Consider the following 14,275-nt stretch of genomic DNA (forward strand, 5'->3'; position numbering starts at 1 on the left):
AGACAAAGCCCCTCTACAAATTTCTTCACCCTAACTGCTCTCAACTATTATGAATGCTATGTTAGGTACTAGGTATTATAAACTAGATATGTGTTCCCCATGCTCATGTGCTTTCTGTTTAAGGTCTTGTGGAATGACAGCAATTATCAGAACATGTTTACTTGCTTCCTCCACTTCTCCAGGTTTTTTTAGCTGCACTGATATCACAACATACTTTATGACAGCTCTGCCTTTCAGCAATTGTTATCACCATCCCTTAGCTCTGGCTGTAGCTCCTAAAGCCATTGACAAAATCTCTGTCAGTGAAATCCCATGGTTCAAACTGAATCAGGGTTACTGCTCAGCTCTGAGAGCCCTCACAGACAAGGCTCCATTTGCTTTCCTTTTCATTCTGATTTCCCATCATATCTGCGTGGTGTCTGCTCTTTCATTTATTGTCTGTGCCAGGGTGGAAGAGTTCAATTGCATGGCTGCACGCTATGTTAGTTATTCAGAGCACTGATGCTTTATGAAAGTGGCCTGCAGCTATCAGGCAAAGAATGATATAGTTTTCTAACAGAGGAGAGACAGATGTCAGTGTGCATTCTCCTGTGGGAAAAAATAACTAGTCTCATAAAAAGAGCATTGGCCCAGTTTTTGAAAGATAGGCAAAAGCTTTAGTGCTCAAGTATTTCTGAGGAGCTGCACACAAGGGTCAATTTCATCACCAATCACTTTTTTCCCTGTTTTGTAAAGTCTGCAGACCTTGGACTGTATCCCAACCATCATGGAAAGCTGTATTTAAGAAGAAAAATAATCTAAAGGTGGTATGGAAACACTGTATGAGATTGGAAAATGCATCAGTCAGTGTAAATATTGGAGTAAATTTACACCACTTGGTGTAAATATTTCTTCTTTCTAAGTTTCCCATATGATAGGGACTCCTTGACAGGGAGAACAACCTTTGCTGACAAAACATAACCAGTCCTTGTGCCCTCTGCCAGGATTCCAAGATCAAACCAGGCAAAAATCAATGGAGAATGAAAAGCTATTTCTTTGGAGTAATTGCTGGAAACGGGAAGAAACAAGTTAGCAGAAAGAATTCCAGTACTACAGTTAATCTCAGCCCAAACTTCTGGACCTATGCACAGATGAAAAGGAAAGAATACCCATGAGAGAGATATTAACACATCAAAATCCCACTTCTCAGATGTCTGTATAACAAAGTCTCTCATTCATTGACAGAAGAGACATATGAAATCATGAAACATGAGTGTAACAAAGCAGAATAAATCCTGAAAGTGCCAGGCACCATCCTACCTTTCCTGAAGCCCCACAGGTTTCATTCTGAAAGGAGACGGACTGGCACACAGGGGAGGTTTGAGCTCAGGAACACACTGGCCTTGAGGGTCCACTACAACATTGACAACTTTTGGAGTCTGTTCAGGCTGGACCATGCTGCTGGTGGTCTTAGATTGAGATGTCGGCAGGGGAAGGGGTGAGAGGTGGATCTCCTGCTTCTTTTCCTTCTCTGGTCTCAGTGACAGCTGGATCTTCTCCTTTAATCTGTACAGAATCTACAGAAATAAAGAGGAAAATCCAGTCTCAATTCCCTGCTAAACATTGTAAGGAAGGTATCACAAAAGCTGGATAAGATTGCTATATGTGGCTTCCATTTCTAGAAAGTAAGCCACAAGTTGTGTTACACAGCATTTCCCACAAAAGGATAATTATTTCTATAGCATAAACTACAGTGTATACACATGGGCAGAAAGGATTTTAAGAGTTCTTGCTGTGACCAGTAATTATTTGTAGTACCAGCAGCTGTATTATTAAAGGGGCAAAAACCACAATGGAAAACAGAGAAGACACTGTGAAGAAGGAACTACTGCTTAAAAAAGTAATTGTAGAAAAATTTGTAAGAACTTTAACATAAGACAATGGCACAAAACAAAACAGATGCTTATGATATATACGTCTCAAGTTATAGCAGATTCATTTTGTTTTAGAGAAGATGTTCTTAAAAGATCTTACTCAACCTCACTTGTAGCACTGTGTGCAGCTCTGGCGTCCTCAACATAAGAAGGACATGCAGCTGTTGGAGCAAGCCTAGAGGAGGCCATGAGGACAACTGGGGGCTTGAGCACCTCCCATATGAAGACAGGCTGAGAAAGTTGGGGCTGTTCAGCTGGGAGAAGAGAAGGCTGCGTGGAGACCTTAAAGCAGCCTTCCAGTATCTGAAGGGGGCTTATAGGGATGTTGGGGATGGACTCTTCATTAGGGACTGTAGTGATAGGACAAGGGGTAATGGGTTAAAACTTAAACAGGGGAAGTTTAGACTGGACATAAGAAGTTCTTTACTGTGAGGATGGTGGGGCACTGGCACAGAAGTGGTGAATGCTCGATCCCTGGCAGTGTTCAAGGCTGGGTTAGACAGAGCCTTAGCTGACATGGTTTAGTGTGAGATGTTGGAACTGGATGATCTTGAGGTCCTTTCCAACCCAAACTATTCTATGATTCTATGATTTTATGATTTTGCATTGAGCTGATGGCTGAACAGAGTAACTTTACTGGGCTACATTTTCAGTGGTAGGCTGCTACTACTCTGAAATATTCCTCAGGATAAGGATGTCCCTCAATATCCTCAGAGAAACATACCCTGTTCTGGAATAAAGCTGAAGTGAATGTATGGCTTATGAAGCTATTAAAGCATCCGTTCAGAAAAGTGTGTTTTACAATTACCAAGACACTGACGTCTCATCATACTGTAGTACCAGGATTCTCTGTCCACCTATTGCTTATGAACTTGGATGTCAAATATCTGCAACAAAAGCTTTTCAGAATTTGTGCTGATCCTCTTCCACTGAACTCCACACTGACGTTGCTGTACACTGGCTTGGTGAGGGCTGGTGCATAGTGTGTGCTCTGTAGTACCATTCTAGAAGACCCTGTATTATGCGTATTTAACAAATCCTATCTCTCTTGAGGGGAATGCAAAAAACAATATCTGAGCTGTAGTTGTGTCATTTTCAAAATGTGCCTTAAAACCTATGAAACTCACAAGAATTACCCACACACAAGAATTGCGTGTGGAGGTGGGTGAAAGGCACTTTCACAGCTTTTTGGAGGTGTTTGCAGACACCTTTATACCTTCTACTCTGCTTTTTCTGTTGCTGCAATGGATTCCAACTGAATCCTGGTTTGTAAAGCCATAAAGACAAAGCTTAGACTAAAGCATTTTTCTGCTGCTCTTTGGCAGCTGTTCTGCTAGCACTGCATGAAGATCTATCACTCCATAGCTTTCCACGGAAGACTGGATATCTGAGATGGGTTTGTTTTTTCAAGGATTAGCATTAGAGGTTTAGCTGGGAACCGACCTAATGTCATTAGCAATATACCCATTAAGCAAGACTTAGCTACATAAACCATATGTTCATTCAGAAGAGTTTAGAATTAAATTGCATGGATAAGATAAGCTGCTCTTTGCCGTTATTCTGCAGGAAAAACAGCCTACTGTGAAGCAAGGACACAGGTATCAGTAAAGATAAAACAGGAGCTTGAAATATTTTAACTCTTTTTTTTCCTCCAGTGATTGCTTTGGTCTTATTTTTCTGGTAACCCACAGATATACAGCTCAGACATTCATGGTGATGACTATATTAACCATGACTTCTTGTCACTGATATATTTTGACATAGTTTTGTCCCTTGGAGACTCAGGGACTTATGATTTTGACTTCCAAAACCTGGACAAGTATTATTTCGTATATGTTTCAATGTTCTATTATTAGACCTGAGGAAAAGAGATAGCCTACCCCCAGCAAAAGTTGAAGAAAAACTAAAGAACAGCATCTGAGCTAAAAGCTAACACACTTTCCTCAGAAAGTGTAGTAAGCGCTATCATGTTTTTAATGAATTCCAGGTGAAAGTCAAACAAACAGAAATGGCCCAAAAGACCAAACCAAATAGCCAAAAAAAAAAAAAACAAACCAACCAATCACCAAGCTGTGCAAAGGGAACAACTGAGTTGTACTCATATTTCAAATCAGTTTAAACACATCTGTCAGTATGGATGGAAACAGATACAACCTCCCTAAATTAGGAAAACTGTCACTTTACTGATACCCCAGAAGATTCATTGTGATGCTAATCAAAAGGCATGGAGCAACACCACAAAGTACTATTTTCCAGGCCACAATATGGGTCACCTGAGATTTTTCATATACTAAGCCTAAGATTCAAAGCCACAGCCCAAAAGGAAAATAAGTCTTCTTTCTGCCTCCTTTTTAACTCATATGGAAGAATGACAGGGTGCTGACAGCATGACATTCACTGCTTGTATCTCTGCTCAGATTTCTGCAAAGGAAAGCTGACATGTTACACCCTAACTTGGCCAGTAGCTCCTATATCCCCATTCAAAATGCCAGTAGAAACTGCTTTTATTCATCTTCAGAGATTGACAGGAAATCCCAACGACATAACTGTTTCTAGAACAAAGATCTTGGCAATGCTTATGAGGAGCTGTGATACGAAAACTCATCTGCCTAGAGATATGTAGGACACCCAGGAGTGTATAGTAAAATCTCCCAGAAACTATGAAAATTAAGACAGCTCACTCTTATTAAAAGTGCTCTCTTTAACAAGTACTTTTCAACATGAGAGTGAGGCTGTGTGTGTATCTCTGCATGAGCAGAGCTGTTGTGCATGTGTATTCATGTGTACCTGTCACAGGTCAGGTTGCAGAAAGTTCACATCTTTCATTATTTTAAATGAAAAAAATCCCACTTTTTGATTTATTTTTTTTTAGTGGGAAAAAGAAAAACATTTAGAAAACCCTCATAGTACAACTTGTTACAGACATTACCTAATCTGAAGACAATACTTCCAGACTACTCAACTGATATTTTTATGTGCATTTTTTAAAAAGGATATGCAAATATACTTGTTTATTAAAACAGAAATATGACAGCAAATATTTTAACCCACTGTCAAATATTGTGTTATTTAGCAAACTTGGTGATGGCTCAGTTATTTCTCTATGTAAAATCAAAATGACAGCACACAAGAGCAGTAAAAATATTCATTGCTATTTAGCACTTTGGCAAACTTTATACATGATGTTCCCAGTAGAACTGAGCCCATGGTTAATCCATGATGAGGATAGCAACGAGCTGTGTGTTGGCTTCCCCATATGACAAATAACTTCTGGGATGCAAGAAGTTCTCATACCATGACAAGAACTAGCTGAATAAATACAAAAAATGACCTCAGAAGTAAAGGTTACAAGGCTGAATTTATCTCATGTGCTGCTGTATTACACTGTTCAGCAATACTCTGCACTGTAGATTTTTATGTATAGAGGCCAGGTATTTGTTAAATTCCAGCCAAGCATTAAGAAGCCTAAAAGCTGTTAATGTACAGCACGCTGTCAGCGCAGGGAAGCATTGTGATTTGTAAAACCCAGTTAGAGACAAGGCAGCATGCTTTACGATTTCTGTACAAATTACACAGAACTAAGCAATAACTGACAATTCAGTTGTCTCTACACTGACCACTGTTGGTCATCATAATCACCACTTAAAAGTGCTTCCTGCTCCACACTTCTGAGGAAACTTCGAAGTCATCTGCAGATGCAGCCTAAGCTTTCTGCTTTGGGACCTTCTATACCATAAATAGCCACCTATGGGCAAACAGGTGACTACCCTGTAACTTTGAAAAATAGGCCACATTTTGGTGCTTTCATAAGGTTGCTACAGCCAAAGCTACTTAGGATGAGTCCTAATGCCTTACACTAAAGCTGAATGATCCGATAGACTGCAGTGGCTGAATTTGGAATACTGAATTACTATTTCCAAAAATCTGCCACACTCAAACACGTAGAGTGGGAAGAAAAACAACATGAGATAGTTTTTAGCCTTATAGATTGCAGATGTATTAACAGAGCCTGGAAAAATTTAGGACAGTGTCTGAACAGTCATACATGTAAAGACACAGGTTGGACCTGGGCAGGGTCAGAAAGAGGAATGCCTGCAGAAAAGACCACAGCATCAAAGGAAATCCATCTATGAAGGGAGTTCAAGGAGTCTACTAGTATTTATCTTTGCCCTAATTCCAGATCAGCTGCACCCAAACTATTCCTGACAGATGCTTGCCTAAAACCCTAATGGGTGAAAACTGATCTTCCCGAAGCAATGCACTCCAAGGTCTAGTGACCCATGTATGCAATAACAAAGTTCCTTCTAGTGAGTGAGCCAAATCATTCTTTCAAAAATATTCCTTCTTTTCCAGACCCCAGGGGAGAAAGTATTCTTCCTCACCACAGCCTTTGAAATCTCTCCATGTTTGAGAACCACCATGTTTCTCCTTGTTCTTCTTTGTCACCAAGTTGATTGCTGGATGCAGAGATCATATGCTCATTTATACATCCCAGGGCAAGTGGTATATTTTTTTCAACAATGTGGTGTTACTTATTTACTTCAGTGTGTGCTCTGCACTATTACTGGATCCTTTCCTACACAACTGTTGCTTTACCACGTATTTCCTACATTGCATTGATGCATATGATCAGTGCTCTTGTCCCTGCAGAGCAATATTCTTGTTATTGCCCATGTTTTCTACAGCACCTTAGGAATATTTTAAGTTCTGATAATGTCCTCCACAATGTTTTCAATTCCCAATACCGTATATGTATTCCAAATCAATAATGAAAATACTGTGTACTACCAGGACATGGACAGACAGTGTTTTCTATACCCTTTCAGTTAAACAGACAGTAATGACCAAAATACCTGCTTCTCCAAAGTAGAAAGTCTGAGTAAAAGTTAGTACTGCTAGAGCTACCCTCCCATTTTTGAGTGAGATGACCAGGAGAAATGGAGATGATTAGGCAGTACAAAAATGAAGCAACAATTTTTGTGAGAAAATAAGTGTTTTTCAAATCTCAGGGAGACCTGAAAACCTTAAATAAGATTTTGTTATAAATGTGATTGTTTAGTAACATCTTAAAACATTCTTTCCATCTTAAGGTTCTAAGTGGTAAATCCATCTTAAGGTTAAAGAAAAATAAAAGAAAGCAAAAGACAAAAGACCCCAAGATACTATGTATTCATAAATGCTGAGAATTGTCATAGAATTAAGTAAACCCTCACATGCATCCCAGAAGAAATATACAGTTCAGAGAAGGAAAACAAGTGACAACATTGGAAAAAAATGCAAAAGTTACCCTATCAAAGTCAGTGGTGGTGCTGTGTTCTCCATCTTCTGTGTGATCCTTGCACATCTCATATTCAGCATACCAGAAGTCCAATGCCCAGAAACCAGGCCACTGAACAATGTGAACAGCAAAGTTGTTCAAAAATCTGATCAATCCTTTATGTACTTACTAGTCATTTTGGTGTAAAATTCATATATTCAATATGTGAATACCAACATCACTCTAACAACTGTTCCTTGACAGGACTGTATCAATGTGGTGTTGCTTTTACTGTCCAATAAAACTGAAATATAGGCAGCTAATGTGACTTCAGGGATCCTGGGACCTTGGTAAGAAGACTGAAAAGTCATCACTCATGTCACTACACAGTTATTTTGCAGATTTAGGAGTCCATTATTTATTTCTCAGCTTCCTTCTAGTTATATTCTTCAGTTGAACTCAAAATATATCAAGAAATGTGGTTTTTCAAACTTAGGCTCCACAGCATTATGAGAACAACCACCTCTTACCTTGCAGCTGAGTTTTTAACAGCTTTGAGAAAACACCTCTGCTGTAAAGAATGTGTGACTCTACCCTTCAGACTGAGAAAAGCATGAAGAACAGCAAAATAAGGTAAAAAGGCAACTTACCATTAAACAAGTTACTAGAATGACAAAGATGCTGAGAAATATGACAACCGCATAAAATCCTTCCTTGCTCCAGATTTTGTCTGCTTCATGTTGGCCTTGCAAAACGTTTTTCTTTTTGAAACAATAAAAGAGAAAGAGGAAGAGAAAGTCACACAATAGCGTGTGCAGATTAAATAGCTCTTGTCAGGCATTAATCACCCTCCTCAGCTTTGTCACAGTTCACATTCCACAGTATATAGCACTCACTTTGAACGCTGCTATGTGCATACCCACCTCTCCTACACTCCCTGTGTCTGTGTGCGTGCATGCCACCTATAGCTCCAGTGCCACAAGAGGTGATACAAGAGCTCCTCCGTGGCTGCTGAGAGAAAAATCCTCCACCAGGAGTCATGGGCTGGGTGAAGGTAAGCAAACAAGACCCATAGCTTACTTGGAAACTACCGAGCTCATTAGGTAAAAAGGCTGAGAGAACTGCTCACCCTGCTTCCTTCTCCCCACTGCTTATCTCCAGCCCACAAGACAGCCTCCCGACTGCTCACATTTGACACAGGAGCAAAGAGCAGGTGACTTGCTGGTTTGCCTTCATGAGCTGGAAAGCTCCAATGCTGGCACCTTTAGGTTGCACACACACACATGTGCATGTGTAAAAAATTCTGATTTTTGCTGGAGTAATCTTGCTCTCCATCTATCTACAACTCTGTTTGCTTAATCTTTGGGTTCTTGCTAATAGTACATTTCTAAAACAGCTGTGCACACTAACATTTCCAGAACTCCTGGCAATTATGAAATATTAATAATGCTAAAAGCATTTATTTTTGGCTTTACTGCAGTGTGGTCACTTGGCTGAGATATAAATGACCAGAATTTCACTGTTTCCAAACAGTCGGTAGCAGAAACAGGGTACACACACCCTGAGTCTAACTGCAATACATTATTTAGAATAAAGTATAGCATATTGTGCTTCCACAACCACAGTTCAGTAGACATCGTTTTCCCAGTTTTTGGATACTTGCTCTTCTTAATTGTGTATTTTCAGTACAGTTCTCAGACTGAGTAAAAACTACTTTTGTCAAGTTCTGGTTTCCACTGTAAATATTCAATGTCTTGATGCTTCCCTTTTGCTGAAATTCCCTCATGGCTTTAATTAAACTTCTTGTTTAATTAGTGAGCTGTCTTCTGTCACAAGGTGGCCTTTTTTCTCTCTAGGGGCACTGAGTAAGAGGACTGTGAGTTTTCCACAGAGGAAAGAGTTCCTCTCTTTAGAGATGAGTGGCTGCTCACTGGACCTGTGTAACTGAAGGGACCCTCTAGCACTTTACATGGGTGCTGCATGCTCCAATGTCTGCTAAGCCACTGATTAGCCTGATCTTTTGAACAGTTCATATGTCAAGCAAACTTCCTGTGTCCATCCGCTTCCCAAACATCTTAAGTCATTATGAAGTTGAATGCATGCAGAAAGGCTTGCTGAGGAGAAGATCATGGCCTGGGGAACAGAGGACAAGTTGACAAATCCTGCTGCATGACGAATCCCTCTGGAGTTTTCATGATCCTCCTTTCCGCATAGGTTTGTGCCCTGATTGCTTTGAAAAGGGCCAGGACAATGGACATTAAAGTCAGTGCAGATGCATGACAATTCACAGATCATACTGCCCCAGAATGCAAACATTTAGAGAAGTATTTGGTATAAGGGTTAACTTATGAAGACTTGATTGCTAAAAAAAATGCCTGTGTATAACCAGGAGTTGACTGCTTTAGAACTGAAAGCATAACAAAGAAGAGTTTTCTTTGGAAGTTATAGCCCCAGGTAAATCCTTCACCCTCTTCTGCTAAATTTCAGAAACAAACCTTGTATAATTAGTATATTTGTCTGTGTGTGTAATCATGTAGTGTTTCGTGGTCTGGGCTTAAACGTATTGCAGGCATCACAGTTTAACAAGGTTTCTGAGTGTCAGTCTGATGTTTAGTGAGGGCTTTCAAAGATAAACTGGAAATCCTGCCAAATATTTCTGCAGAAACTGTTCCTGGACACATTCAGACAGCGTTGCCACTCCAGCAGGGTGCAGCTCCCCATGCAATCTGCCAGCTCAGCACAGCGAGGTTCTTCTGCTGTGCTTATGGCACAGGACGCAGGTCCCAGTACTGGCTCACAGCCCAAATCTACAGCTGCTCTGCACTCAGCACTCCTCCTATTGAGCTCCATGGGAATCCCACAGTGACAGAAGCAGCTGCAGCTCTGGCCCATTAGCTATAAACTGTTTGACCCTGGGTGGGTTACCTGATGGCTTTCCGGTGTTTCAGATCTCTCAGGAGGAAATCCAGATATAAAACAGGAGCTGAAGGGGAATTGGCTGTGCTGACCTTTTGTAAGTGAGTAAACGGATTTGGGTTTTTTTTTTGTACCTTTCCACTGAAAGGACAAATACACTGAAAACTAAATGAAGAATGAATAGGATTTTTTCACTCAATGACAAAATGAGGCACTAAAATTAAAGCTAATTCACTAGCGTCACAAAACTTAAAATATTTTATAACAGACTTCGTACACATTGCTGAGTTAATACTAAGAGAATTGATCTCTATGATGTCTGTATGTTCAGATTCCCTGATTTGTCTTTCTAAAAATAAAGTTCAAAGAAATGTATGCCACAACTTAAACTTATCTGACACACCATTTTGAAACACTTTACTAGTACTTTCACCTAAGCAAGGATGACTCTTCCCTGAATCTAACCGCAGGACAGCAGTATCGTTGCTTAAGCTGCTCCCTAATGACAGAAGAGGCTTTGACCTTCAGTAAATGAATCATCTCACAACCATGATAAGGAACTGCTTTCTGAAACGTCAGTGCTGCTCATTCAGAACTTTGTTCCTTGACTTGGGAAAACTGGTAAGAGGGATGGCAGCTGCCACAGTCACTACAAATTGTTGGCACCCAGGAAACAAGCTTGCAGGATCGGCTAATCATAGAACCATAGAATGGTTTGTGTTTGAAGGGACCTTAAAGACCTTCTAGTTCCAGCCTCCCTACATGGGTAGGGACACTTTCCACTAGACCAGGTTGCTCCAAGCCCTGTACAGGGGGAAGGAAGGGATGAGGAAGCCAGGGATGGGGAAGCCACAGCTTCACTGGATAACTTGTTCCAGTGCCTCACCACCTTCATAGTGAAGATTTTTTCCCTAATACCTAATCTAAATCTACCATTTTTCAGTTTAAAGCCATTACCCCATTGAGAGGACTCCTGTCCATGACCATGGGCAATGAGCCTCCCACATGAAGATGTGCTTTCTGTGGCTCAACTGTCTGGTGTTACTCCACACTTCCCTCACTTATCTGGGAACCTCTTCCTGCCTGAGAATCCACTAAGACTTTTGGATAGTTTTTTGAGGAGTGGGAATGTACCACTGCCATCAGCGGGCAGGAAGATAAACTCAGATCAAGCTGCAAAAAGCCCTGATAAAGGCAGGGGAATACCAGAGCAGGTGAAATGGCAAGAGGAGTTCCAGTAGCTCAGGCACCATCAGGTACCAGAGTAATCTTGGCTTCAGGAAGGAAAGCTCGTCATCATGTACATCCTCAAGAGCTTCATCACCAAGTGTTTGATGCCATTCCCTAAGGAGTATCTGCAATCAGGTGAGTCATTCAGGCAGAATTAGCCAAGTTAATTTAAATAGTTTAAAATCAGTATAATTCAATGTGGGGAAGAGTCAATGTATTCTTAACAATCCCACGCTATCACTAATCTTATGGAAGAGTGCCTGCACAGGTATCTGCTTTGGTCTGAACTGGAACAAATGCGTTTAGAGAAATTATTTTATATATATATATACATATATATCTATTAAGACATTAAAATGGAAGTAAGTAGTCATTGTAAAGTCTATGACTGAAACATCCTGCCAAGGTAGCAGGAACGACCAAGAAAGGCTAGTCTGCACTGGAAAATAGGTGAATTTACAGATTTGGTCTGTTAACCCCTATTAGTTCCTTGGGATAAAACACTAATGAAAGGATGGCAAGCTGTCATTCTGAGCTCAAAGGAAAGTTTGCAGGGAGCTGGGGATCCAACTTATCCTAGACTCATAAAATCATAGAATGGCTAGGGTTGGAAAGGATCTTAAGATTATCCAGCTCAAACCCCCTGCCATGGGCAGGGACACCTCACACTAAACCATGCCACCCAAGGCTTTGTCCAGCCTGGCCTTGAACAGTGCCAGAGATGAAGCATTTACCACTTCTTTGGGCAACCTATTCCAGTGCCTCACCACCCTCACAGTAAAGAACTTCTTCCTTTTATGTAACCTGAACTTCACTTTGGGTTTTTTTTCTGCTATTTTGACTATGTTATCTAAGGCAGGTTAGGAAAGTCTGCCAAGAAATCACTTCCACCAACAGTGAAAACATGCAGGAACATGCATGACCTCTCAGACACTGATCCAGTGTCCTCCCAGGACAGTGGATAAGAGCCACTTGGTGTGTCCCATGACAAAGCCTCCCCTGACTGTACCTTACACGCATGTGCAATTCAGTGTTGTGATTTCATGTCAAATTTGGGAAGCCTGCAGGGCTCCTGACCTGCTCTGGGTGCACCTGTGCAGATGTGATGTTACATCTACCTTGGCTGATGGCAGGAGAACGTGCTTATGCTCTGCTTTGCTCCCAGGAGCCCCTCTCGGTCTAGGCTGTTGTAATTTCTAAGCTATTGGTTTTGATCAGCTGTCCTTACAATGACTTATGGTTTCTGTATGCTTTAAGTGCATGACTGCTTCCTTTGATTTCTTCCCTAAGAAGTTAATATCACACACTTCAAAGGCAACCAACTGAAGCTTTGTGCAAGGAGGCTGTAACAGCACATTTTCAGACTGCATAATTCTGTCATGATTTCTGGAAATTTCCCCTTCAGTGCCGTATCTCCCAGCTGGCAGTTAAATTATCTCTCAAAAAAAAGTAACCTTTCTTTTACTTACTGTAACTTCAGTTATTTTTGTTGTTCAAAACCACTTCAAGTTCTCTTTACTAAGTTCTGAAATCCCTCTCCAAGCACAATTTAAAGCCATTAGGAAGTCGTGATTCCCACACTACAATACCATGGACTGCCTGAGTCATTGAATGTGATCCCACAAAGAAGCATCAATTCAATAGTTTGTTCTGGGAAGTCTGCTCCTGGCCCTGACACACACTGTGAAGCAGAATACAACCCTGAACCCAACTTCAGACACCAACTTAAGACCATAACAAAAAAGCAAATGCTACAACTACAGTAGGCTATTGGAAGAGAGAGGACATATGGAAGGTATTGCCATTGCCCTGGATTCCTGAAATGGCAATGACTCCATTAAATTAATTTTTTCACATTCCCACCAGTACATGTCCTGTTCTACACCAGGCAGCAAAGGACTCTAGTGGTTCCCACAGCAAAGGCATATAGGGAACCTGCTCCTTCAGCTACTGCAGTTTAAGAAACTAGGATATGAATTTTGAGAAAGGCAATTTAATTAAAATACATTAATATATTTAATGCATCAGCAGATTTGAACTGGTAAATTATTACTGGACTGAATGGAAATGTATTTCCAGTCACCTACATCCACTGAGACTTCTGGTGCTTATGGCATCACATGGGCTGAGAATTTAAGCAGAGAGCTTCAGTTTTACACTTGAGTTTTCCCATATAATCTTGGTAAAGTTTCTTAGGAGAGGGTAATCTCCCCCCCCATTAATCCTCTACAGCTAGGGGGTCTAGTTTAAGCCTTGTTAGAAAGAGTCAACCAAGGAATCTCAGGAGAGATGTCTCAGAGACAAGATGAACAGCCTGTCAAATGTAACTCTTCCTTTTTACTGCAGAGAAAACTAGTAGACTTTCAAGCCGTCAGCAGCTCATACTGAAATAGGCAGCTAAAAAAGAAGACAAATTCCAGCCCTAACACCTCTGTGTCAGCCACCCAGCTAGAAAGATGTGGATAAAGTTTCCTTTCTGCACAGATAAACTGATAGTGTACACACGATACTGGTTGTGAAGCATTCAGACTCTTTGGTGGAAGAGTGCACAATTTATTAGCTCGTTATTTAACTAGGATTAAATACACAACCACACAATGTGTAAAATAATGTGTCAAAGATATCTAAAGCTTTGCGTAACTATATCTTCCTTCAAAGGTTTGCCTGTTTTGATTTTCTTTGCTGTTACTTTGTTTGGAATGATTTGTTCTTAGAGCAAGTTGAGAGAAGAGTAAATTACTGGTAAGTAGCCAAGCAAGTAAAGATTATATATTGTATTTTAGTAGCTGTTTTCTCTGAAGTTTTAAACATGTAAACAATTTCTTGAAATCCAAAAGGAATAACAGCGAAAAGCTGCGTGATTTTCTAGCTGTATAATCTGCTAGAACTGAAATATTAAAATAATCTCTGGTCTCTCATATTAGAAGAAGTTAGAGTCTGCACAACTTCCATTCTAATA

The 14,275-nt window shown here is 40.5% G+C and overlaps 1 protein-coding gene across 1 annotated transcript in view; it reads right to left on the minus strand.

Annotated features, from left to right (window-relative positions):
- Positions 1 to 14,275, minus strand: part of PTPRR (protein tyrosine phosphatase receptor type R) — a 145,316-nt gene that overhangs the window by 53,734 nt on the left and 77,307 nt on the right. Inside the window, 2 exon segments of the mRNA XM_013127333.3 lie at positions 1,300 to 1,556; positions 7,821 to 7,931. Of these exon segments, the coding sequence (XP_012982787.3) occupies positions 1,300 to 1,556; positions 7,821 to 7,931 (368 nt within the window).

This window comes from Melopsittacus undulatus, chromosome 5 (genome assembly GCF_012275295.1).
Source record: "Melopsittacus undulatus isolate bMelUnd1 chromosome 5, bMelUnd1.mat.Z, whole genome shotgun sequence".
In the NCBI taxonomy this organism is placed as follows: Eukaryota; Metazoa; Chordata; class Aves; order Psittaciformes; family Psittaculidae; genus Melopsittacus; species Melopsittacus undulatus.